At 35.9% G+C, this 27,823-nt stretch overlaps 1 protein-coding gene across 4 annotated transcripts in view; it reads right to left on the bottom strand.

Moving 5' to 3' along the window:
* The window catches only part of LRBA (LPS responsive beige-like anchor protein), a 367,787-nt gene that overhangs the window by 289,964 nt on the left and 50,000 nt on the right, over positions 1–27,823 (bottom strand). For 3 of the 4 annotated variants that reach the window (XM_030238944.2, XM_030238946.2, XM_030238947.2), the window contains exons 12-29: positions 26,805–26,913; positions 26,544–26,696; positions 25,784–25,952; positions 24,273–24,352; positions 22,904–22,966; positions 21,009–21,106; positions 18,692–18,784; positions 17,793–17,901; positions 17,177–17,258; positions 15,423–15,546; positions 14,974–15,166; positions 4,352–5,377; positions 3,811–3,900; positions 3,365–3,540; positions 2,025–2,178; positions 1,436–1,616; positions 475–602; positions 54–161 (exon numbers count right to left, since the gene is read on the bottom strand). In XM_030238944.2, the coding sequence (XP_030094804.2) occupies positions 54–161; positions 475–602; positions 1,436–1,616; positions 2,025–2,178; positions 3,365–3,540; positions 3,811–3,900; positions 4,352–5,377; positions 14,974–15,166; positions 15,423–15,546; positions 17,177–17,258; positions 17,793–17,901; positions 18,692–18,784; positions 21,009–21,106; positions 22,904–22,966; positions 24,273–24,352; positions 25,784–25,952; positions 26,544–26,696; positions 26,805–26,913 (3,136 nt within the window). The remainder of the gene's footprint in view (positions 1–53; positions 162–474; positions 603–1,435; positions 1,617–2,024; positions 2,179–3,364; positions 3,541–3,810; positions 3,901–4,351; positions 5,378–14,973; positions 15,167–15,422; positions 15,547–17,176; positions 17,259–17,792; positions 17,902–18,691; positions 18,785–21,008; positions 21,107–22,903; positions 22,967–24,272; positions 24,353–25,783; positions 25,953–26,543; positions 26,697–26,804; positions 26,914–27,823) is intronic. The other variant, XM_030238948.2, reaches the window with a different exon arrangement.

The following is a 27,823-nucleotide window of genomic DNA, read 5'->3' as shown; positions in this document are numbered from 1 at the left end:
AAACAGGGACAAGCAGAAATGCAGCTACAAAGAAAAGGACATCATTCACTTACTATATCTCTGAACACTACTGCTCGGAGGCGATTTATATCCATATCCTGCAGAAGTCTGTCATGGTCCCGTATTGGAGAAATGCCACCAGTCACAATGTCCACTGGACTCTATTAAAAAAACCCCAATTGTTTAAGATCCCGTGTTTAAAAGCATTCTACCGAGAATCGTTAAGTGTGTGTAATCACCCACTCTGTGTCATGCTGTCATAACTAGAGCAGAGAGATCAGATTTGCATTTCACCTTTAAAGGAGAAAAAAACTCTGGTCATTTCTTTTGACAGATTTAATTTCCAGTGCTTGTACCACCCCACTTCAGGTCTGCTAAAGGATCAGTGGTGCAGGTGCAAATTTAAAAACTTATCCCTCTGTACAGACTAATCATTATTGACTTCTGTGTTTCTGAATGTCATCTTAAACTTGCCTTTGCTGCAGACTTTCCTGATCCTATAAAACCTTGCACTGCTTTTTGGTTCTTCCCAGCGTCTCCAATAGGCTTCATCTGTGCATGCTGCTGACACTCCAAGCAATTTCTTACTGCTACCGCACAAACTTGAAGGGAAAAGAAATGTTAAGAAATAATCTGAGAAACATTATTGCTCTATATTCCCTTACAGAAATGGATAACACAATTCTGTTTACCACTTAAAACTAAAAAGTTGACACACATCAGTAAAATACTTTGCTTCTGTAAGTTTTAAACAGTTGCAAACCAATGCTCAAAATTCTTTACTAATTTATAACTAATAATGAATGCTAAACTATTTGAACATATATGCTGCATCTAATGGATACTTCAAAGTGAGTATCCCTCACTGAAGTTTTATCACGCACACAACCAGAGGGTGGGAAGGGTGAAGACAGCTAAATTTTCTTAGGTAACTGATCATTTTCTTTCAATCCAATTTGAAGGAAGTTTACTGTAGTAATCGGATACAATTAGTGCCCAATTTGAACCCTTCAGAAATTTACACTTCTAGTTTTCACCATTCCTTCATATACTGATCTTCAGGTGTTAAACCTCTTACATAAGTACAGCAAAGTTTCATTTTTTTATATAGTACAGGATCACTTTTCTTAAAGCTGCTATATTCTCAGCCTTGATTATTTGGGGAACTCTGGCAAAAGAAATATCCTCATGGATAAAATGAAAACAGGCTATCAAACTTAAATTATTTAAAATTTTAGAGATTAATATGTATATATGCATTGCAGAATACAGTAAAACTGTATAAGATCTTAATGTTTGATTACATTTAATCTTGATTTAATGAAACAATGAACAGGAACAAAAAGAAAGCTAACAGCTGCTAACTGCTTAGTAACTGCAAGCTTCTATGGTCATTAAGTGGCTTTATTTTTTTTTTTTTTATTAAGCGGCTTACCCAGACGAAGACATTGTCGCAGAATTCCTCCAGATGACATATTTTTCTCAGACTCAATTTCAGTGAAACCAAGAGAGCTTGCAAAAATCAGCACATCCACAAGGTTGATTAATCTCTGGAGAAATGTTAAAGATGCTTCTACTGAAAGTCCTTGAGTTGGCTCAATATTCTCCAATTCATGCTAAAAAGAGAAAAATTGAAAGCAAAATTTACTTCTTCACAAAGATAATATTCCTGCACGCTAAATGAAGAAAAATGTGTGCTGGAAGTCCACTGTCAGTCACATTCAAAAGTAATAATTACTCATATTCAAGGAACAATCATTAGCATTGGGATTTAATCCCATTCCAGACCAGTGTGGGGCAACAAAGGCAGGAAACTTTTTTATGTCTTCAGGCAAAGAAGGCAAGCACCTAATTTATCTTAAGGAAAAGTGTGGAGGCAGCAAAGGGAGGCGAGAGATACCTGTGGAAACACCCCACTTGCATTTCCATTTCCCAAAAGGACAGATACAATAATTAATACACTCCATAAAGAAAGGCATCCTCCCACAAGTGAGGAATTTTTAAATAAAAATGGAATTTCTTACAGTAGCAGATGTGGCAGCAGAAAGCAATGGCAAGATACCACCAGAGGCCATGATCATGTTGTCCATCATTTGAGAGATGAGGTGGATCGTGTTGTGAACAAACACTACATTGTCACTGCTATTCACAAAGTCCATCACAGTTTTTGTAGAATGGCTGTCCAAAAATTAAAAAAAAATAAAAACAAAAAACATGCAGAATAGAGCTTTATTTTGGGGTACTTTAAAATATTTCTGTTTTTGCAAAACTAAAATAAGACATTTAGCAGTGGGAAATAATAACACATGACTTAAGGGTCAACTGATGTATCTCAATCTAAACCTAAAACTACATTTCTTTTCTGTTCATAAACTGCTCAGCATGACAGGTTGCTAAAAGCACCAAGGTGATTGCTAATGCTCATTTGTATAAAGATCCCTTATAGGCTGATCTATGACTGCTCGCTAGCAAGAATCACTATATCAGGAAACAGAAAAAAGTCTCCTGGAATAGATTTGAGCTTAAATCTTTGGAAAACTAAAGCAAATTCTAAGGATTTCTCAGAGAAATTAAAAATCAACAAAGCACAAAAACTTAGACAAAAACGTTCCAAAACAGAGTCTAAACATAAATATATTTTAGCCATGTCTGATGATGACCAGATAGGTTAACTTCAACATATCCTAAAAATTATAGTCAGACAAAAATTCACTTCAGTTTAAATTGTTTGAATCAATTACCTACACTATTTCTTCATCCTGACATTCCTTTTTATCAGAACACCTATATGGTTCAATTTAAATTCAACACTCACAACTACAAGCTAACAATGGACCCCCCTCTTATTTCAGTTATTAAACCTTTAAATTAAATTGTAGAATTACTGCTGTTTTCAAAGATCTTCATGATTACATTCCAAATCCCTATTAGAAGTTAATCTTCAAATTAACATCTTTGGGCTCACAGAACCCTATCAAAGCAGCAATGTGTGAAAATGCAGAAGCAAGACATACTATTTTGGATATATTGTCTTTCTTATCCACATTTAGATAGGAAGACACAGGCCCTTAAATACATTAGGAAAATTAAAATTTTAGTTGAATAAAAATCAACAGCAAGACTGCCACTTACTTATATGTAGCCAGGAATTCAGTCCAAAACTATGTGCAGGCCCTGAACCAACAAACAGTTATGTCTGTAAAGAGTCTTAAAAAATAATATCTGAGAATAATTTGGTGTAGGTCACACAATAAGTCAGGCTACTGAGTAATGAGTAAAACACCAGATGTCCATGAGTCTAAGTCAATGAGCCCCTTATAATTGAACCCAGTCTGGATCATTCCACATAAAGCACAGGATGTACCTTCTCCACATCTGAATATCTGTTTCTATGGAGAAGAGCAGGTCTGTGAGCAGGCGCTGGTGCATCAGTGACCACTTGAACTCGGGAATACGGAACACAGCTGACCTCGTATCCCTCCTCTGCCCATCCGATGGAGCAGCCAGCTCCTGTCCTGAGGAAACCTGCTGCCTTGAAGGCTGAGTGCATCATTTGCAGAGAAAAAAGAAAACAAATCACAAAACCCACACTCTGGTTATTAGTTCTCATGGCACACACTGAACTGCATCTAATAGACTCGAGATTTTGGATATCCAACAAGTCCAGACTGTGTACATGGTTCCAAATAAAGCTAAAACTGCTACACAAATGCTATGTAATGGATATACTAAACTATACTACAAACTAAGCTACAGCTGCACTACCACACCTGCCAGTCTAAGTATTCACAAGCAGCCACCCAACCTTACCAGGGGTGGAGAATATGTTGTTGTAGACAGTGGTTTTCCTCCTTTAAGGAAGAATGGTGCAGATTGAAGAGCATCCATTAGGAAGTATCTCTGCAGAAGGGAAGTACTCAGAAACATGACTATTTAATCATTAAAAGCTGGATTAGAAACTAAAGACTAGAGACTGGAGCACTGCAGCACACAACAGAGCCAAGTCTTAATTTATACTTGTACAAAAAAAGGTAGTATGACATGATGTAGTGAAAACCTATCAATTTTTATAGTTTAAAACAGCTGAGATGAAGTGTCCATGTAGCCAAATACTCAGTTTATATCAGCATTCATATGTGGATGTACAAAAATCTTGGAGAATTCTCAGAACACAAATTATAAGAATAATGGCTATTTTAACCCAGGGTTAAAAGTATTTTATAGATAACCCACAAAAATCACACACATTATAATCCCCAGAATGCATTGGAACGGTTTCTGAAAAAATTCATTAAAAAAACCCCTTCCCTTTCTTTTTAAGCTAGATGGATGAAGGACAGGTAGAATTTACCTCAGGCATGGATCTGGGGGGCAGAGGTGCTTCAAGACATGTGTTAGCTTTCAACTCCAGTCTTTCTGTATCTGATGCAACACTGGAAACATCAAGCTTGGCAATTCTTTTATCAGAGGCTCCAGCAGGCTCTGCCATGTGTGCATTTGTGTTTTCCACAGTTGTTTTGGTTTCACTGGTAACTACATTTCCTTCCTTCAGCTTCTTTTTTCCTACTGACTCCAGCTGAGTTACTACTTCTGGAACTGCAGAACTCACCGTCTCTGGCAAAGTCAGTTCTTGTTTCTTCTCACCCACATCTTCAGTACCCTCAGACTTTAAAAGCCCAGTTTCAGGTTGCTTCTCTGTTGCTTCTTCCTGCTTTGTCACTTCACTTGCATTAGAGCCACATTCCTTGTTCCTTTCTGCAAGCTCTTCTGAAGGCAAAGGCAAACTACTTTCATCTTTCAAATCAACAAAGTCATCTTCATCTTCCACCTCTACTGCTGATTTTTCCAGTCCTTCTAGACTTGTGGGAGTTCCTCCTTCCACAGGAGTTTGCATGGCTAAAGAAGCAGCAGTGACAGCAACTGTTTCTTCAACAAGCTCATCAGCTTTGCTAGAATCTTCAATTGCTTCAGCTATTCCAGGACTGATTTCTGAGACACTGGACTTTACTGTTTCTGGTTCTCGAGAAAATTCCATACAAGGCACTGCTTTTAAATCCTCTGTAGTACCCATATCCTCCCCCTCTAATTCTACCTGATGATTAGATACTGAATGAGTTTGTTGGCCACCATCTGATGAGTTTTCTTTCTCTTTTTCTTCAGTTTTGCACTCTATATCACCATCAGTAATGCAAGAAGGAGCAGCAGCACTTTCTTTTAACTCCAAAGAACGTTGTTTTCCCTTGGTTTCAGCTTCTTTGCTAATCCCAGAGATTGTTCTAATTGGAGTAGAAGAACGTACTCCACTCCCTTCACCTCCTTTCTCTTGGTACTCCTTGTACATTTGGGAAAGACTCTCTTTGTGCATTTCAAAAGTTACCTAAAAGAACAGAATTCAAAGGACATTAAAAACAATATATTAATTACTGTATTCTTGAAAAAAAAGAAAACAAAAATCTATGCTAAAATCACAAATTTATATTGGAACCTGCCCTTTTCATAAAAAACCCCTGCACATTATCTAACCCCTACGTTAGATATCACTTCAACTGACAGCAAGTTTTTCTTACATGTACCTGTTTTTCCTGGCTAAAAGAAGAAAAAAAAGTGAAGTCAAGGTCAAAAAACCCCAACTAGCCTGATACAAAGGACATCCTAAGCATAAGATCCACAGAAATACTAGATTTGAAAACAATTTTTTTGTGAAGGGGGAGGCTGTGACAAGTAGCAAAGCTTTCACATCCTTTTAGCACCTTTAGTATGCTCAAAAATCCACAAAGATACATAAACTTTTGAAACTTTTACACTAAAAAGTACAATGTCACAAAGTCAGAGCACCTAACAAAGCCAGAATCCTGTGGATCCCCAAATGATACCTAAAATTCCCCAGAGGACATTTCCTTTGGGGAGTGCTATTCACCCCATCTCAGCCTGAGAAAAGCTACACAAACTGATTAAAGTGAAAAGAATTCTCTACTCCTTAGCTGAAAATATTATTGTTGTTTCTAGGTATTTTTTTAAAAAATCCAGATAGAAAAATTCTTTATATACACACTAATAAAACTCATTGCCCAAATAAATAGCTGTGTTTTAAAAAATAAAATATCACTAGCCTAACTTAAGTTTTTATTACACTGTTATGCAATTTAGTTTATCCATACCTTTTCATTTAGGATTTAGATTTATGTTTCATAACACAAGTGTTTATTTATCTGTAAGCTCAGTTCTCGAAATTTTCCCAACATAAGCTACACCTGAGGGTTGTTTTCTTTAAATCATTTTCTGTATCATAAACATTTTCCATAGGCACAGTAGAGCAGTGCATTCCACTAAATATACAAACACACATTTTCTTATTCTCTTAGATACTCAGCTCATTCATTTGGACCTCATCTAAAAATTCCATGTATATGGTATTCAAAGTGATGATTAGTCACTAGAAATATTTTCCCTTAAGATGACACAGAGAAGTCAAAAAATAAATTTTCAGATTAAAAATATACTAGAAATTACAGTTGACAAATCAGAGATAAGCAAAGACAGAGCAAAGACAAAAATTCTTTTTGGCAGGCTCTGATGTCAATATTTATCTTTTTAACATACTATTTTCTCCATCAATCAAGTATATTCAAGCCCTGCAGGAGCAATACACTATTTTAACATGACCCGAACCATATTATTCATTCAAGTTGATTTAATTGAAATTTTAATGTCTAGAAACAGAAGTGAAATATCTCACTCTGCTTGTTTAAAAAAAAAGAGTCTTCACAGACTAGTTTTCATTCAGTTATGTTCAAAAAAAAGGTGTGAATGATTACAACTGATTGAAAGTTCATCCAATTATAATGGATCCATAAAGTACTTGATTCTAGGGTTTTGCTAAAAATAGCACGTGAGGGGGCAGTATTACTTTGGAAATACTTCCTGAATTGGACCACAATCAGAATGTCAAAGGAAACACAAAACAGATCATGCTAATAAGCTGTCCCTTGCACTTTTCATTTATTTTCCAAAATATGATTAGGCAAAGCTGCTACTTTAGGTCTAACCACTACTTTTCTGAAGATGGAATCTTAACAACTTCAACTTATCTCCAGCAAACTTTCCCTCTTCTCTCTCTCCCTGTTGCATCCTCCATTTCTAAAACTACTAAAAAGCTTTGTGCCAGCAAGTACTAAAGAGACATTTAACAAATGAAAATGACATTGATTTCAGCAAAACTTACATGTACTTCCCAGAAAGCACACTGCCCCACAATATTTAACAGTGTGAACATCTGTACTTTCATGCATCATTCCAGTGCAAATCTCATTAAACTCATATGTGGGAGTAAAAGCTATCAAGTTTATAGCTTCTCACTTTCTATGAACACAGTCTGTAGGGCTGCCTGCCAACTACTTTTGGAGAAATGGGCAGTCAGTTGTATCTCAGGTGGTACAACCTGAGACCTACTCTTTCTCTGTAACGCTTTTTCCTAGTGTGCTACCAAGCCCCATTCCGTTAACAAAAACCTATTGCAGCTTCTGATTTTCCTTACCAGCCAAATTGATCATCTGGTTCACAGCCTTAAATGATCTTTGCTTGAAAATAAGTCAAAATCTGTTCTCCATAAGTCAGGATTGTAAGCTTGCTTTTTACTCCTCTCTCCCCTCAGAATCCTGAACTCCACCATCTCATGGTCACTGCAGCCAAGGCTGTCTCTGACGTCTACATTTCCAACCATGTTGGAATTTAGGGTATAGGGAATATGGTATGGTCAACATTTAAAAACAACAATGTATGGTACAGGAATGCAATACCATTTCACAACCAATTTCATCTGAAACCTGGAACAATGTTTTGGAACACAATACAGAGCCATTCTGAAAATGAAACTGTGCACTGCGGGATTTTTAATTGCTACCAAAAAGAAATAGAAATGAAGACCAGCAAGAAGGTCAATACTGACAATTTGTTTTCACAGATGGGTAAACTTATGAGCAAGTAAATCCAAGCAAAATCTGATAAGAATCTACACTGATTTCAGAGCAATGCAAGAAACTGTAAGGAGAGAAACACTGGTGAAGAAAATTAGGCAGAAGGGGAACTAAAGGTAAACATCACTCCCCAAAAAAATCCAAAATCCACTCAACAAGGATAGCAATTTCTACTTTGACCATAAGCATCAACAAGAATTAATGTTACGATGTATTAACTGTCCTTTAAATAAAACTCAAATTAAAATACCAAGGCACAGAACTAGAGAGGCCACACGAAAGTATTTTTCAAACATCCATTTTGAGTCTGGGGGCTTCTTATATAACAAAAGGATACAAATTTCAGAAATTCTGCTTTGTAAAATCCAACTTTTCAACAAGGCTGTATAAACACTTCTGATCACTGTATCAATCTGTAATTCTGTTTGACAGGAAACCAAGAAATTGTGGTACTACAACAGAGGCAGTAGACAATTCTTCCACTACAACTTCTATTGCACGATGCGGTATTTATGAAGGACACAAGTACACAAAGACAAACTATACATACAAAACAAAACACCTAAGATTAACAAAATCAGTACCAACAAAAATGCAAAATTAAGTAGAAATTATGATTAGTAAAAGCCAGTGCACAGAGTACATAAAGGTATTAAAGATTAAACAATAGGATCTGCAAGCATGCAACAATTTACAAGACAATTGCTACCTTGAAGAACCTTAAATGTACATAAGTAATTTTTTATTTTCCTTAAGGCATTTGCAACTGTAAGCTGATACTACAGAATTAATTACCAGAAATTGTTCTAAATTAGTGAGCTAAAAGGCCAATCATTAATCTTCACCATCATTTGATGGTTAATCCATAGCTGTCTGCAATGCTTGGAATGCATCTCTACGCACCACCAGTTGAAGACACTTGTGAGCTAATAACTGCAGCATTCGCCTTTGCCATTAATTTTAGCTTAATTTGACATCCAACATTTACTAATCGCCAAGGAGAAAAATTAGCATACAGCAATGAGAAAGGGTAAGATCACTGACACTTGCATTAAAGAACTTAAAGAAAATATTTTAACAATACATTAAGATTTTTTGCCTTTTTTTTCTATTTTCAGGTGGGCAATTTCATAGAGTAGAGAGAGGAATGGAATATCTTGCCAGACAGGTCAAACAATTCCTTATAGAGTCTGCTCAGTGCAAACCAGATCCTGTGCTGGCTTAAATAAACTCTTTATAATAAATGAATAAACTCTTCCTAATTCCAAAAAGCATCACAACTATTTGAATCTTAAATAGGATTTTATTGACCTGCTTTTTCCATTTCTCCTTTTCTAACACTGTTTCATAAGTGCAATCCAATCTCCAAACACAAACAGCCCTGTTTAGACAGGAGACACCACTATCAGAGATATCAAAACTAATTTTCAACTCAGCACAGGAAAAGATAAAAAGGTACTGTGTGCACCACACACTGAGTTACAGTCTGTAACCCACCGACCTAAGGAATCTCTGGGCTGTTTCTGAGTGGTTCACAGATGAAAGCTAAGCAAAGCAAGTTAAAATATACTTTGCAGGATAAGAGGTTTCTAAAGGAGGAGTCTAAACTTCCACCAGAAACACATTCAATGATGTACAAGGTGGGGGGAAACCACTGTTGGAAGATGGTTTCATATTCCTGCATCTTGCATTTTCACCTAAGTAGCAAGAGTTCTGCCTTTTTTTTAATCATCTTGAGAAAAAAAAATTATAGAATTAGAAAGCAAGTACTAGTCAATATAATTCATAAAAGTCTGCTTTTCGAGGGAGAATTTTATGTATGTCAACAGCATTTTACTTCAAATCAAGTCAAGGCATAGCTTACTGTTACATCATCATACAACAGTAAATTCAAACTGCATACCAAACATGTATTAGCTTATTTTCACTAAGGAAATTATTGCTTTTAATGAGTTTAAATTGCAAGACACGAGCACACACAATCATCTCAAGGTATTTTCTCACTCTCTCAATCCCTGCCACCATTCCTACAGTTCAAGGGACTGTCAAATCCTATCTTTTACATATTTGATCTTTAGCTATTAACAAAAATATTCTGTAACTAAATTCAGCATTTATCACCCCATTGTTGCAATGCTCAGCAACAGGTTTTATGCACTGCTCACTTCTGTCATCCTTTTCCAGTATCTCCATATATTGCTGGCAGCCCTACAGCAAAGACTCCACATCCCTAATTTCAAAGAATGGCCAGGAGACCTAATGCAGGCCCCACAAGGTGAACAGAGGCAGCTGCAATTATGGAGGAGGACTGCTTCAAACTGCAGCAACAGCAAAGAAAGCCACTAACAATTCTTGAGGCTGCAGACTCACGTCCCATCTTCCATGATTTTTTAAACCAAGTCACAGAGATGAGAATCCTCTCTCCCCTCAAGTCTTCTTCACTTAGGAGGACCATTTCAGAGCTACTTGCTTCTTCAAACACCAGATCTCTCTGCTGCTAATGTTTCCGTAATTCTTTGATTTGAGAGCTCTGGCACTTAGTAGCAAATCTCTATTACACTCTTCTTTTAACGCTTCTCTGCAGCTTCATAATTTCTCAGTTTATCTTGCTGCCTTCTAGTCTATCCCCATTTCTTCCAGCTTGGATTAGTCAAATGGTAGCATCCTGCAGCTTTATTCATGACATTGCACTCCCTCAAGCCAAGTGAATCATGAGACGGAGGTTCTCCCCATTAACATACACACTGCATGTGTAAGAGCCCATCACTGGCACACATCTCTGCCTGCTGAACAATGAAAATACTTTCTTCTCCCTCCACTCATTGGTTAGAAAAGTCTTCCTACACATCTACTACAAAAGAAGCTGTAAAAAGGAAACCTCATAAAGGTGAGGGATTGCATCATCACAACACATTTGTGATGGGCGTGCAGAGCTCTAAAGGACGCAGCACATTCCAGTCTCCAAGCTCATTCTGCTCTCCATAACTCAGATGACAAGCTGAGAATCATTTCTATGTTGAATAAACAATATTTATTAAAAATAACTATTTACACCATTAGGATGAATGTAATATTGAATGATTTCAAGGGTACTCCCAGCTTTGCTTCATTGACATATTGGGCATGGCACAACTGACAAGCAAAATCTGGCAGTAGTACAACAACCCTCTGGGCCAGGTACCTCTGCTTCCCCTCAGGGCAATGTATATACACTTTTTCAGAGGACTGAAGAATACCTGAAGCCCTTCAAATTTCTCTGGAGCTCCACTATGGGAGAACCTCCTGCCCTCATGACAGGGATAAAAAACAGACAAAAGCATCCTAAGCAAATCCTGGATGCCAACAGGATTTGGACTCCAGATTCCGATGGCCTCTTACCCTCTAAATCTACTGAGCCACATTCACTTCTCTGCAAATCAGTTTTTTAATTGCCACCATACATTAACCCCTCCACTACCTAATCTCTGCAGCTTTTAGTAGTTTTCCCTCATCAGAGAGTGATGAAAACCTGGCAAACATAGCACACATAAATGCTCTGGGGTTTTTTTTGTCCTCCCTTAAATTAAATGAGCAGGGCACAAAAGACTATGCAAATTTACTTACAGTCATAATGTTTATTACAACTGTACTTGAGACTGAAAACTGACATTTAGTTGGAAATACACTGTACTGTAAGGTCCCACTATTAACATTTTAAAATTATACTTCTCATTCAGATCAATGAATAAAATTCTTCCACTTAAACAGAAACAGAACTGCAGCTTACACATATTAACATCTGAGTCTTACTGAAAATTTCTTGAGCTACTAAAAACTAAAAATAAATATCATGCTTCACCTGAATATATTTTTTTAACAGAAAGGTAACAGGAATCAACTTGTAAGTAGTAAAATCTATTTAAGGGCCTGAAATAAGCAGATGTTAGTCTTCCCAGTTTAAAACATTCAGATAATTTAGGAGTGTATAGCACTGTGCAAATAATTTTATTCTTTTAAAACTTAGGGAAGCTAAAATGTTAAAAAGGGAAGTTGTCCACCACTTGTTTCCTATTATTAACCCCCAAATCATTGGTCCTTTGTAAAAGTAACAGGACTAGACAGATAAAAATCTAAGGCTGAGTTAGCATGGTTGCAATGTTTAAAAAACAGAAGTTCTTGGATGCTTTCATAAATTCAACAGTGACCAGTCAGAACAAACTGGAGCTGTGATTTAATTTTTCCAATAATATTTTCATTGAACTAGAAGCAACAGAATAAACACCTTCATATACAATGGTTTAATATCTGGAAAGCCTAAAAAAAGTAACACAGAAATTAACAAAATACATGAGTAACACTAAGAAATTTGGCTTTTAAAAGGTTGCACACTCCCTACACACCACCTAAATCCTGAATGCAAGGAAGCCAATGCAGTGCAATTATGCTGGAAAAGCCACTGCTGCTTATAAAATGCTGTGCAGCTGTTGGAGGAGAGGGTTACAGTGACAAACAGCTTCCCTGCTACAAAGGTGGCAGGAAATCTATCAAACTGGACAATAAAATTGCAATTGAGTTTCTTTGGCTTTTTATAGCAGCTGCATGTATCTTGATGTGTAACTCTGCAAAACCTATCCAATTGTGTAACACTGGTCCTTTATGTACTTGTTCTTTATCATAGAATGGTGTTATAAATTAGTGGCACGAACGGCACAGAGAGTTGTAAAAAGGAAAAATAAGCAGTAACCCAATACAATTAGAGAGAAATAGGAAAAACCCAATCTGGTTATTCTCTTAGCAATGTTAAGGAAATATTTTTGTTCCCATAATTCCCATATTACTTTGAAAGCACGCTAGAAATCAAAAACATCTGAGATGCACTTAGCATCGAACAATTTGCCCGCTGAATTATGCCTACACCAGGTTAAGTGTGAATCTCTATGAATCTCAATAGTGGTAAAACAGGATACAAGACTATCTAAAATAAGTAAATTTTACAGAATTAAAAAATCATCATAATTATCTGTTAATGTAAAAGGACATTTTTCGAGACCTTTTTTGTGATTTATCCTAATTTATGTTTATGTAATTAATAGGCAGCTCTGAAGAATCATCTAGTTTCAAACGGCTAGTTGCACGAATTGTATGTATTACTTACAAAAAAAGTTCAAATGGAAAGTGCATTTATAATAAAGGTGAAATTTTAAAATCTTGATAATGGCACCATCATTCATATCAATATTGTCAAGTTAGTTTCTGGCTGCTTTTGCTGTTTAAACATTTTCATTTAGGCTTCTGGAACTAGTATTGGTACTGATGTCCAAACAAACTGAATTCCTTTAGGAGTCGTTCAGTATTCCACCACCACACTCTGCCCACACTCATGCACTTCCAAATTTGCCATCATTCAACTTCTGAAATGGGCTGGAAGAACAGACAGATATTATACATTGACGAGAAAGTCAACAAAGTTAGACTTGAGAAAATTTACAGGGAGTTATTCCTACAACCAAGGACACCTCCCTATCGCAGCATGCCAGGAACAAAAAATGAGAAACACAACTGAAGCAGGTCATCTTCTCATTCACTATGGTATTTCACAAAAACATGCAGCCCTTAAAATACAAATTAATAAACCAGACCAACATTATCTATATCTATCTATTTTTTGGTCTTTTCTAAAACCGCAGGGTTTTGCTCTTGACATTCGGCCATGGCATCACAATAAAATCTTGGGGTTTTTTTCTCTAGGAACTCTACATCATTGATAAGCCACAATAAGTCGTTGAAAGAATGACCAAAAATCCATATAACCTTTCTGACATAGATGCTGTTTAAATGAAATTTCTGACATTACATTATCTTACAAAAGGAGTCTAGGAATAGAACTACAGATTATAAGATAATGTGCTAGCTAATTTCTGAATTCAAGACACCAATGCTTTGACTAAAAGTTAAAAAGGTGGTCTTCTTTTATTCACCTCTCCATCTTTCCCCAGGGAAAATTCTCAGCGATTCCCCACAATCACACACATGCTAAATTATGCCAGTTTTATATAAAAGCACATTAGGGATCTTTACTCTGGTTACAGCTTGCCAATTCACCCATGCCCTCTGCATCTTGGGGCAAAGAGAGGAAACTGGTTTTTCAAGGCTGCAAAGCCAACAAAAAAGCACATTAAGAACGTTCCAACACCAAAAATGTGATCTCTGTAAGGTTTAAAATGTGGCCCTGGGCACTTTGCACAGGAATTCCACTTACCAAGTGACTGTTTAATAAAGTTATTGTATTTAATTTAATAACTTTAATATTAATTTTTATTATACAGATTTCTACAATTGTCTCCCATAGCCCAAGAATGCACTATGGGCCTCTGAATGCAATAAATAGAGCTGCAAAATAACAAGGTTCTTGCTGTCTGCAGAGACTGACCTTTTCTAAGAAAAAAATTTGTGCAAAATCCAAGACCTCAGAAATGCCAACAATTCCTTAGTATCATAAAGTGATCTTTTGGATTCACAGAGATCCTTTTCACACTGCTAAGTTGCACACATTTAAAAATAGGTAATTTATAATTAAATTAATTTCAAGTAAATATTCTGATAACCAGAATAATTCTGAGGCCCACACTAGCCTCACTCTTGTTTAAAGTAAGGCAGTATAAAATACCTTTTGTACTACTGTGCCTCATTCAGAGAACCACTAATAACTTTTATGATCTAACTCTGGTTGTAACAACAACAAAATTCAGACAGAACAATAACAAAGGGTAACAGTCTCATTCATGCTGCGTGGATTTGCACTCTCACCCCATATTCCATGACAGTTTAACAGCAGAAGCATCTGCCTTAACTTGGATTTCTCTGCTTTTTACTCATTTGTTTTACAGCCTTTTGATGTTACTAGAAGGTATTTTTGTTGATGAATAGCTCTGGTGCGCCACCTTGTGTTCCTGCTGTTATTAAAAAGCAAGACCAGCACCAACATTTTTCAGAAAGGCTCCTAAAATTTGATTAATCTCACCTTTGAATGTGTGATTGACAGTGTATCCACCCACACACGCCAGCCACCCCACTCATATTTTATTGCATGGTAGAGCAAAATCCGAAATATGGTGTACACCATCTCAGTTATCTTCTGCTCCTCAGAAGTCTTTGGATTAAAACAACAAAGGGAAAGCATCCACTCCTGCCAGACAGAGCACTGCAACAAACTCCTGCAAAACACACACATGCTACTGAATCATATTATAAAATATATCATAGAAATATATATAACAGCTAAGTCAAGAATCCAACATGCTTTAAAAAATTGCTATTTGCAAACTTCTCTAATTTTTCCTACTGACGCCTTTGCTAGAGCACAGAATTTGCTGAAACAGCAATGAAGCTGTATCTGCACTCATGAGTTTAATTTACTAGGAGACTTTCTTATTTATTTTATATACTTGAGCACAGAGCAAGCCATCTTACCTCCTGTTTTCTCTGCTGTTATTAAACAGTTTAATCATATCTGAGAGAAAGGCTCGCCGGACCTCCAAAGTTTCTGGACACTGTGGAGAATTACGGATCAGGATTGCAATAACCTTCAAAATCTCTGTAAAACAGTTCATGAGTAACAAAATGTTAGGACTAAGCACAGCATAAAACACAAGGCCTCTTTCAACAGTATTTGCACAAGGAAAGTGACACCACATAAAAAAGTTTTACACTGAGAAAAAGCACATCTCTATTAGAGAAGAAGGTTTAAGTAAAACAAATACCTTCTTCCAATACTTTTCAAACCTAGTCACCTAGCAGTGGGATTTGTATGCCTCCAAAGAAAATGGAATTTATTGAATTACCATGTTTAACCAATGCAAATATTACTGCATGACAACTGACATGCTATCAGAATCTGTCAGAACAATTTTTACAAGAGATTCACACAAAAAAAGCATCCTTTAGAAAACCAATATTTGAGAAAAATGCTCTACCTTATAAGATTTTGCTCTACTTTAACAATACTGAATTTTCAAAGAATGCAACCAACTTCTAATTAAATTTATAGGTTTCTGTTATTAAAAAATCTTTCTAGTATAAAATTTTATCTCGTATGATCACAATGTTTCCTGTATTTTTAGGAGGTCAAAATTCAGGGTACATTGAACTTTTTGAAGCAGAGAGACAGTGACTTTTCTTGTTACTTTAAAAGCAGTCAACTTTGCAAATGAATTAGAGTGTAATTTGAACACAATCACTGTGATAGTTGCACTTCATCTTGTACAACTTCTTTAAAGAGAAATTCCTTATCTGATAACAGTAATGATCTAAAAAGGGACTCTAGAAGTCACTTTTCCTACCAGACCTAAATTAGTTCAGTCCCCATATAATCTATACTGACCACAGCAGTGACTGCCAACTTCAAAAATCATAGGAGAAAGCAACAGAAACATGCTAACATCGATTGCTTGATATTAATTTACCCGAAGGAAAATGGCATAATGCAACCAGATTTCTTTCCTCCATATCTGCTTTGCTTTCTTTTCTCTTTCCCCACTTTCCACCTGAAGTAAACCTACAACTGCGACCTACATTTAATGACAAAGCAGCTACAAAAGTGAAAAATCTGTTATTTCTCCAAATAAAAGTTAACTCCCAAAGCTATCATCGGTCCATTGTATCATGTACAAAACCCTTTAATAATGTATATTATTCAGGAAAGAGGATCAGTATTTTCTTTCAGTCAAAAGATATCTAAAGTTTCATATCAAGATATTTCCAATAAAGTAAGCTAACCAAAACAGTGAGCAGATACATTTCTCCTATTTTCCATCTAGCATTGTCACACTGAATGTAGTTTAAGATGAAAGGTGTTTCCATATTTCAGGTAATTTAGTCTGACATCACTAAATAATGCATTCAGAATCCTGCTGGAACCTTAACATGTATTAAATCAAAGTATCCTGCGCATAAAAGTCTTGAAAAATCATTTCATAATGTGACTGCACAGCCAAAAAACGTGAGTTATGAACTACAGACACATAAAATGTCTATCAAAAAGCTATAGAGACGTACTGTGTACATAACTCCAACTAAATACAAGTAATCTGTCTTTTAGAGTGAAAAAAAATGTAAAACTGAGATTAGAAGACTGGTAGATGTAATTAATAAGCTTGTTCATTGGTGGGACTCTTTTAAAGCAGACTTTTCTTAAGGTAGGACTTAAATATGTGTATCATTCTTACGAGGATTTTGTATCTTCACCGTTGAATCTGGGTCAGGATGTTGTTTATGTATTACTTGAGTGCAAATTTGTTCAGTCAGAATCTAGCAAGAAAGAAGAAGATGCCATATCAATGTATATGAAGACAGCTTACTGAAAAATAGTTGGATGCAGCACAATCACTGTCATTCTAAAAATCATCCCAAAAAATCCCCACTAACATTCTTGATAATTAAATTCATCCTGTTTCTAAAACTCTATAAGAGACTTTATTCTTTTATGTCTCTCTTAATTGTATACTGTTATTTAAAGTACACTGGAAGATGCATGTGAATCTAACCAAAGCAATTATCTAAAGGCAAGATCATTGCTAAAATAAAATTACACATCTACATGAGCATCTGGTTGAGACATACAGGTTACTCATTATCTAGAATTGTTCATAATGAGCATAACCAAGTTGAAGAGGGGATAAATCCAAAGCAGTGAGCTTTGGGGGGAAAAAAAGCAGCATTCCGCTGCATTACACTAAGGTTTAATGTCATCTAGAGCATTTCAGCAAAAACACGTAAGCAATTTTCTAACAATGTCTTACAAGTAATTAGAAAGATTGGATCCTAACTACAGTGTATGACTACCTCAAACAGGACATTGTATGTGGTCATGGTGAATAAGCTTGTCTGAAGCATCAGCCTTTCAGCCAACAAAGAGAACAACCCATGTCCAAGCATGACTTCAGCTTTTCTCCTAAAATGGTAGAGAAAGATTAAACAACATGCATTCTATTTGCTTTAGGGGAGAAAAAGTTTAAAACATGTGCCTCAAGAAATACAAAATCACTGGTAAGATATTTTTCTTGTTTGTTCCTCAAGCCTTTCACTTTTGGTGAAGGAAAAGGTTCAGATTCTGAAAGGACAAATCATTCCCTGAAGGCAGCCACCTTTCTTCCATAAATGAGGTCCACTCACCCATGGGCCCAAAAAGCTGAAACACAGCCTGGGAGATTTCTGGATAAACACTGAGGAAAGTACACCTTGGCCCTCATTTTATTCAAAAATGCAACCATGGACAGCAATCTCAATAGTTATCTACTATCACAGTCAACTCGAGACAAACCTAGTTCTCAGTAACATGGGGTTCCACCTCACCAGTCTAATTCTTGCTATTGATTTCACTGGAAAAGGGTCACTTTAAAAAGAAGGAGGCCACACTGCAAGTAACTATTCAATCAGCATGAATTGCTGATAATGGAGTGATAACGCCTGGACACTGGCTGCCAGCAACAAGCAATTCCACCATATCAAAAATACATTTGTGACAAATAGACTGAGGGGTAGTTGAAGAAGAGTAGCTCCTATTCAGTGAAGCCTATTTAGTGATTAACCTCCATTATAGCTTTTTCCCTTTACACACAAATGTGTGTATATACACCCAATAATTTATACCCAAAGTAACAAATAGAATGTCTGTGTCACAACCTACCTGTACTTTTTCCTTTCTTGGGAAGTTTAGTTTTAAGACTCAAATCAGTACTTACTTTGGAGAAAGATGCTTTAAGAAATATCCCATCACTTTCAGAGCTTGCACTCTGATGCCTTCACTTTGTGATGCTAAAAGCTTGTAGACAACCCTAAGTGGAGAAAACACATTGGTCTTCTGTCAATGTGAAGAATAACAAATGTAGGTTTTTGCTCCTTGTAAACCTCCTATAAAAACTTAAGACATCTAAATGTATTTATCAGTTACATCCAATTTCTTTCATCACTTACTTTTTAAACAGTCAAGTGCTTAGGGCCACATCACTGTCTGATTCTAGCTGGACTGTGGTTCATAGTATTCAACAGATCTTTAAATCTATGAAATATGATTTTACTTATCTACATGGACTACTAAGCTCTCTTTGAAAAAAGAAAATATTAATTTCCAAATGTTCCATGAAATCATATTGGAACAGAAGGCACAGTACTTATCCTTTACCATAAATAAGTTAAGAAAAAATTTTTGAAGAAATTGGGATCATTTCACTAGGGGGAAAGAAAAAGCCTACCTCATTTAAACAATTTAGGAGAGCCTTTCCAAAACTATCCCATGTTACAATATGGCATTTTAGATCTGCAAGTTTTAGAGTTCAAAGGACTTTAAGGTTTTTGGCCTTATCTATACATAACTGGGCACTCATCAGTAGTTATGTACTTTTATTTTTATATTCCCAAAAATAATTCTCAGGACACCTGAACTAAGACCCAAATTAAAAAAAAAAATAGTTCTATACCAGATACCAGAATGAAAGGTAAAATCGAAGGGTGATTAAAAAACAGTTATGTATAACAAATAATTTATCCTGGAGAATGCTGCAACCGTAGAAACTATAGAAGGAAAGAAATTAGCAAAACTTATGATGCACTGGCCATTCGAGCAATAGAATCCACTTCTTTTCTTTACAGAGCACTATCGGGGTTTCATAACTGTATAGGGGAAAAGCATTTCCTTTCTTTTTTTTTTTTCCTTCCCCTCACTGGATTGGTTGCTTAAACATTTTTAATTTTAAGAGAACTCCAAATATTTCTAAAGTTTTGGAAAACTATTTTTGTATTTCAAGATTACCATGCCTCAATTGCAAAAAGTAGATGTATCAAGAAGCATACAAACAATCCATTAAGGGACTGGAGACAATATCAGAGCAAGGAGTGTAACAAATGAGACAGGAAAACAAAGTGACTTCTCGTTGTGGACTGACTATTCATGCTGACTTGCTCATATACTTGTTAAAAAAAAAAAAAAAAACAAAAAAACCAAAAAAACCAAAAAAACACACCTACTGCTAGTTATTAAATAAAACCAAATGTACTGCATTGGAGACCCAACCTGACATTCGAATACTTTAGTATTTAGAGTTTTTTATTAGTTTCCCATACGTAACACATTCCATACAAATGAAATCAAATCTGATGAAAATGGGTAAAAAGAAAAATAAAATCAGTCTAGCACTAAAAGGGGAGAAAACAATTAGAAACATGCCTGAATGCAGTCTCTTGAGAAAGGGCAACTGGAAAAAAAATATATATAAACAGGGATTAACCAATAGGTGCAACTAAATGTAAGAAATGAGACTCTGCTTTACACAGTGAGAGAATTACTATTCCCCATACTCTTCTATGAGATGTTCTTACATTTGTTTGCCTGTATCAACTTCTTCCCCACAGGCAGGTTCCTGTTAAATTAGAAAAGTTCAACACTGTGACAACCCTCTGAGAGCCACAAGACAAAAAGAGTCATATCTTAACTCCTCTAGCAGATTTTCTACTTGTACAAGTAGAATTTGCTACTTCCCCTACTTTTCTCTCATCATAGTGTTAAACACTTTTTTTCTATTTGTTGGGGAAAAGATTCCAAACAGCACATAGCACAAAGTGCTACTTTTAAACAAATAAAAAGTTTTTCTGGAAAAGTCCCACAGAAAAAAAAAAAGGGAAGAGAACTGACAAGGATCAGAAGACATCTGAATCAATTTTTATTAGCCCCCTTCCAATTCCAAGACACCTGTAGGAATGGGGGGGCTGAAGACAGACCACCAGTAGATGAAGACATCAATGCACAGACTGAAATGGATCACTCCCTGTTTAAGTGTGACTGACAGCTTGGAAACATTAAAAAAAAACCACCTCATTGATAATAAATCCAACAGCACCTCTTGTCAAAATGAACACCTGGACCCAAAAATCTCCCAAGATGAGGAGTCTATGATTGCAACACACACACTGATGAGAACCATTCAGATTTCATGGGAATTCTTGCAAGCAGCAGTATGGTCAAAACACTGAATTTTCTAAGTGGGAAAAAGGAAACAAACTTACTGTAATCCATTCCTCTGATCAAATGCAGGGATCATAGAACCAGGATGCTCTGACATCAGAGCAACCAGCAACTGCAAGACATCCATTAGATTGTCATCCTGTTGGATAAAAGTTACAAATTTGAATTCGCAACACATACACACCTAAACATTGCTTTGCCTAAAAGAACCACTACAAAATATTTCAAAAGTAGGTGGAGATTAATAATAATCTACGGACCAAATCACTTTGGCCAGGATCAAAAATCTACAGCTCTAAAGGCAAGTGCAGGAGAAAACATTGCAAAAAATATACTTAATTGCTTAGGGCAAAAAGTGATATATCAGCATCTGGGATGTAAGGATTTGACAGGCAATGGAATTTTAGTCCATGTTACTTCCTTCCACACACATGCTCCTCTGTTTGCATGTGTATTTCCCAATCCTTTCCTGCACAGGAGCTACAAATAAAAGGCTGCACATTTTCTGGGGCACAGGGTGGTGTTTAATGAAGTTTCTACTCAGAAACATTCAAACCATGAGGAAAAAAATACTACCACCTGCCACAGACAATATTTTAAATGGGTAATTCAAGCCTCTTAGTAAATTTTTCCATACTTTTAATTTAAAGCACTCTAAGCTACAGTTCCTTAATTTGTTCCAAGTCCATTGTAAGTAAAAATAACTTAAGAAATAACAAAATGTAACTGTCTTTTCACATACTTTGTAGTATTAAAATAAAAGTTTATTTTTAAACAAAAAAGAGTTCACAAATAAAACACTGACCAACACTTTTGAACAAATACTCTGATTCTTTACTCTAGAGTATCCTGAACAAATACTCTAACACTCAATTAGAAAATCAGTTTTACATTCTCCTGAACAACTCTATTAACCTGATGATATTAACTGACATTACAGATGCTATCAATATTTAGCCATATGAGAATGCTAAGTTTTACGTTTTTTGTTGATGTTTTTCTGAATTCATGGTTAGATTGTAGGATTCAGCATTCATGGATCTTTGACACATGAGTATGCAAACTGCCAAGATATTTAAAACATCACATCCTAGTCTGAAGGCTATATAAAGCTTCTGCTATTTTAGTTAACTCTTATGTGATAAGACCAAGAGTCTTATTATTTACTTCTCCACATAAAGTAGAATTGCTTGACTATGGTAATACCAAGTAGTAGTAACCAGCACAGAGAATAAAACTAATATATAGGTGTAAGCAAAATTCTTTAAAAATGAAAAAAATCCATAGTGCTTGAAATGAAATTCAATTAATTCCTTATTTTACCCATTTCAAGCACCCTTACAGAGATGAGATCAGTTAGATTTATGTCCCCATTTCCCTTGTCTTTGATGTTGCATCTGGCATAAAGTGCCTTTTCCTGGTGCTAAAATATGAAGATGCAGATGTATCAGTGGTAACCAACATTTTCTCCTAATTAAGTTTATATGCTTCTCTTAGATGCCATTAAAATACATCTTTAATTTTTTAATGCATGTTTTCAATTTTATTGCTTTATTCATGAAGTAAAATAAAAAAGAGAGGAAAAAGAAAACAAAAAATATTACTTAGGCAGTCTAAAACAAGGTTTTGACTTTTTTTAAAGTCAGTCTCACCATCTGTTTTTCTGCTTGGTAAATTGGTTTGTAGAACATAAGAAACCATTTTGACTTACTGGCTTAATGAACTTCAATCTAACATTGAACATCGTGCTTAAATCACTGCAAGAATATTGGCATATCAGCACACTTCTCTAAAGAATTGGACAACGTTTGCTACTTCCTCTGCAGAGCCATCTTGTGGAATAAAGAAGGTGATATTTGAAATTATTCAAACATTTGGTCACAAACAGCACTAGTATGCCATTCTTCATAAACACATCCCCCAGATTAAAAATTACCTCATGTATTGTAAGCAGGTAATTGAGGATAGCCTGCAATTCATCTTCTTTTATCCCATAGTCCTTTAAAAAAAAACAGGTTTTAAGTATAACCTTTCAAGTATAGAATGCTGTTTCCAAAAAGACATTGTTACAAGAAATGTTTATATCACAAAGCAAGCACAACACAACAAATTTGCTTTCACTTGATGCTGTAATAGCTTTATAGCTGCAAGGTAGCTTCTTCCCTGCCCCCAAAAGCACCTGCTGAATACCAAAAAAGTGTTTCAAAGCAATTTCAACACAGGCATAAAAACAATATAAATAGCAATACAGTATGTGAAATTGTTAGTGTAATACATGTTAATTGATACAGTCAATTTGAACTGAGAGCTTCCTGTTAACAGAAGAATTAAATTGAGGTGGCATAAAGGACTCAAAAGCAGATCTGGAAGTTTAATTATAAGCCTTTTAGCTATACCCATATCTATGTTTGCTTCTTATTTTCTACTAGCAAAGCCCATCTTCAGTTGCTATCAACTTTGAAGAAATCTCAATAATTTATGGCACCTATGCCAGCAATATGCCCTGAGGTACATTTTGTGAAAATAAAATAAAAACCAACAGTTTCTAAGAACAGGATGAGGGTAGGCAAAAGCAAGCTTCTTCACTTACGGGGCTTTTATTTTTTAAAGCAAGTCTTTCATTTCCCAAAAAGATTTTGCACCGCTATGTACAAACAGAAAACTTGCCAAAGGATCAAACTCATCAAACTTTTTCGACAGATGTTCTATTTATTGTTGTGAGGGTTTTGCTTGGGGTAGAATTTATTTACAGGAGATAGCACACAGCTATGGTTTGGATTTGTGATGGAAACAGTGTTGACTACATAGAGATATTTTTGTAATTGCTGAGCAGAGCTTACAGAGAGAGACCAAAACTTATGATAAGGTCATGAAGAGCCTATAGGAAACAGAGCTGCTGAATTCCAATATTCCTCTAATGTCCAAGAAACATTTGTGAAACTTACTGATAAAGTCTTTTTTATCCTCCTCTGTCCCACTGACCCACAGCACATAGTATCAAATGTTTCTATTTAGTCTTTAGGCACATATGACATAGCTGAAAAAAAAAATTAAATACTTTTTTCCCCAACAGTAGACATTTCTAAGATAATATCAACTCCACTTCTAATAAAAACAGCTTAAAAGGGGGAAAAAAATGCATCCTTTAGCACTCCTGTCCGTGGCAAGAGCCACAACAAAAAAAAGCACCTTACATGGCTTTTTCTGTTTATTTACTATCACAAAATTCAACATGTTTAAAGCATGTTAGGCATTTCTTTGTGAAAGGAAACAGAAATATCCTACCATAATTTAAGCTATCCTACCTTCATGACTAGCTGTTTAATGAACATCAACAAAAATGCTCGCAGGGATAAAATCTCCTTCTGAGTAGGCCGTGGACCATCTACAAAAAAAAAGCAGATATATAAAATAAAAATTAACAGTCATTATTAGCACAGACAGCATTTTCACAAAAAGAAAAAAAAAAAGAGGCATTTTCTGGGTGAAGAAGACACAATTCTAAGTCTTCCCACCCTCTATTTCAGACCACAAAACACTACTGTGTTTTATCACTTTTTATTAGCAAAATGTCTGAATAGTGAGGTTCCACTAAGGCTTCATCTAAATTCTGATGATTTTAACGTTTCCTTGTAGTGCTATAAACCCACTTCATGCAAGGAATAAGACTGATACAAGAACTTTAGGTCAGAATTTCCAGACTTCAAATTTTTGCAGTTTACAGGTTTTTTTAAGTTCCACCATAGCTCAAAGCAAGAGCTACATGCCATAATTATACACTGGCTAAATACACAAAAATCAATCTTACAATGCCATGTTTAAAGAGTACCTTGAAAGTCATGACATAAATTTTTAACTCAAATTCAAAAAGGACTAGCTTCTGCCATCTCTGTGTAAAGCAGACTTCCAAAGAAACATTTTAAATACCCAAACAGTCAGTAGCTCCCAGGAGAGGCAAGGTTAAAAAAACAGGTGCAACCAAGTGTCAAAGTCAAGTAAAAGCTTTGGTACAGAAAGCAAATGAAGCGCTGCAAATGCATTTTGGGGTATAGTTTTTACATTTGCCTGTAGGGTCACAGTTCTCATGATCTTAATCATCACAGAAAAGCAAACCACCTAGAGAATGAAAGTGATCATATGAGTCTGGTTTTATAAAGCATAGGCCCACAGGCATATTTGGTTTAAGAACAGCTACTTTCAGTATAAACCAGCCTAGTCAAAATAAGCCATTAAACTGCATTACTAAGACTATCCGCCTCATCCACCTGCCTCAGGCTCAGTAAATGAGTTACAAAAATAAGCAAATCCACGAGAGACTAAAAAAAAAAAAAAAAAAAAAGAGAAAACATGCATGCTTTGCTTCTTAAAGGATGAAAAATACAACAAAACAATCCTTACAGCCCTCTAGGGAGCACTCACTCCTAGTAAATCTAGCTCTCTCCCATCACCTGCTTCTCTCTCTGAAATTCAAAAACTAACAGAGAAAGACCATATTCCCAAGCACAGCTCTACTGTTCCAACGTCCTGTCACTTCTCTGACCACCTCTATCTAGTATCAGTTGACATAGGTGTCTGATGACAGAGGATATGACTTCTAAAGAAAGTTACCTATAGATTGTGAAAAAAGAAAAAATCTTTCAAGGACAAAAGCACATCACTCACACTGTTACAGGGACGCCCTTCCCCCTGAAAGGTAATTATTTCTGAAGAACTGACAATTCTATTCTAAACATTGTATATAAAACTTTTTTAAAACAAATACCAGATTGTGAGAATAAAACTCTCTCTCTCTCTATATATATATATATGTACATACCTATGCCCTTGGGAGTTATCCCACTGCGATCCTGAGGGTTCACCACCCAGTAATAATACTTGAGGGTGTGCATGACCAAAAGAACTGTCCCAACCCGCCGGATTGCTCCATAAATGTTAACAGTGGCAATGAACTCGGTAGACAGGTAAGTGTACAGGGTCAGCTGAACCTACACCATCAGTCAGGAAAACAAAAACCATCACACCTGAATTAGAGCATGTCAGACAACTGAATTCTTACGTTTCATCTATCAAAATGTCCTAAATAGATTTTCTCTGCATAGCTTAGTCTTAAAACTTCTGAAATGTGATGAAAAATTTAATTATATTCCGGAAACTGTGCAGTGCTGGTAATAAGGTTTCAGCTGCAAGGTTTTGATCAAAGTTGCTCACTGTCAGAGAAAAGAAATTCACCAGAACAAAAATACACACTTCCAATTTATATCAAGACTTAAATTCTCACAACCAAGATAATTTCCTCATCAAAAATTGCTGAGTTTTTCCCAGCTAACCCATCCAAACTTCCTTCCCAGCCTGGGTCAAAAGTCACAACTCTATTCTGCAGAACACTGCAAGTTTCCCAAATCCCAGGAAACCCTGAGAGTCTGCAAAACTTGACAATTATAGGCAGCAAAGCAGAGCCTGAAGACAATTCCTGGATGATTTCTGTTGAGGACCAGATTTGGAGTCAAGGCTTAGCTTCAACACTCCCAAATCAATACAACGGAAGATAGCTTATTGATAAGAATATGCAATTTTACCTGTGCTGGGATATGAATCCATATTGCAGGATTCAGGAGAACATAATCACACAGCTGCTTCAGCAGGGGTACCCCATTGTGTAAATTGCTCAGGTATTTTGAGAAGGCAAGGCAAATTTCTAGCACAGCTCTGGTAACGTGAGCTTTGGAAGACTGCAAAAGAAGATTTGCTTAAAGAGAGCCCTGCAACAGTGTAGGAAAAGTATTTAACTCAAAAAAATTTCAACATTAATGTAAAACATCAAGGAAGATTTACTTTACCTTTTCTAGGCTGTGTCCTATCACAAGGAAGCCTTTACAGGAAAGCATCTGTTCTTGCATAGCAATAGAGTTCTTCAACAACTCCATGATGAATGCCAGTAAAGTAGAACTGGAAAACATGTTTTAGTAAACAAAAATATGTTAAAGGGTTACAACAAGACATTTCCAAATTAACACTCCCACCACAGAACCCTGAGATACATGTTATGTAAATGTTCTGTTATGTAAATCAGAACTTTAAAAACAAAAAACAAGACTAAATTTTGAATGCTTGCTTCAAAAAACTTCTTTATTTTATTAATGCTTTTCTAACTTAAAATTCTGAATTCTGAGATAACCATAAAAGCAAAATCCGTCTGAATTCTTGCAAAAAGGCAACAGTTACGTTTGTACTACTCTCTGCTTCATGTTTCAACCACAAACTTCTGCAAGATCAGTTACAATTGCCATTCTACTTTTTAAGCTATCAGATGAGCAAATATTTTTCTAGACACAGCTGTGCTGTTGTGCTGCTGCCAGAGGTAATATTCCTGTCAAGCCATTACTGCCTGTGAATCAAGACTTTAACCAGTTGAAAACCCCTGTATTGATGGGCCAATTTGCAACTGCATCAAACCCCTGACTTATCACATAGATGCCCAAGTCTGAGCCAGCTCAGGAGACACCCAGACACAAACAGATGGGCTGAAGGAATATTGTGACTATCCCTTCTAAGAAACAATATGAATACAGATCATCTTTAAACAGTCATGAAACTACATATGCAATGAATCAGAGCAATTACATCAGAATTCTAAAAAGCAAAGGGATTGCTTTGACACTCTAACTTTTTACTGACACTCTAACTTAGAAGCTCTAGAGCTTCACCAGCTTCTGTGTCTGGGTATTCAGAAGTTGGGTGGAGTTGAAACAGAGCTCAAACCAGAGGAAAAGCCTAGCAGCAACACTAAGCAACAGTATCTTCCAAAAACCTGACGGTTAAAACAAAACTAAGAAAAATTCCAAGGAATGACTTCATG

The sequence above is a fragment of the Serinus canaria genome, chromosome 4, assembly GCF_022539315.1.
Source record: "Serinus canaria isolate serCan28SL12 chromosome 4, serCan2020, whole genome shotgun sequence".
Taxonomy (NCBI): domain Eukaryota; kingdom Metazoa; phylum Chordata; class Aves; order Passeriformes; family Fringillidae; genus Serinus; species Serinus canaria.
Note: the sequence above shows the minus strand (reverse complement) of the source record. Positions and strands in the feature narration are given on the sequence as shown.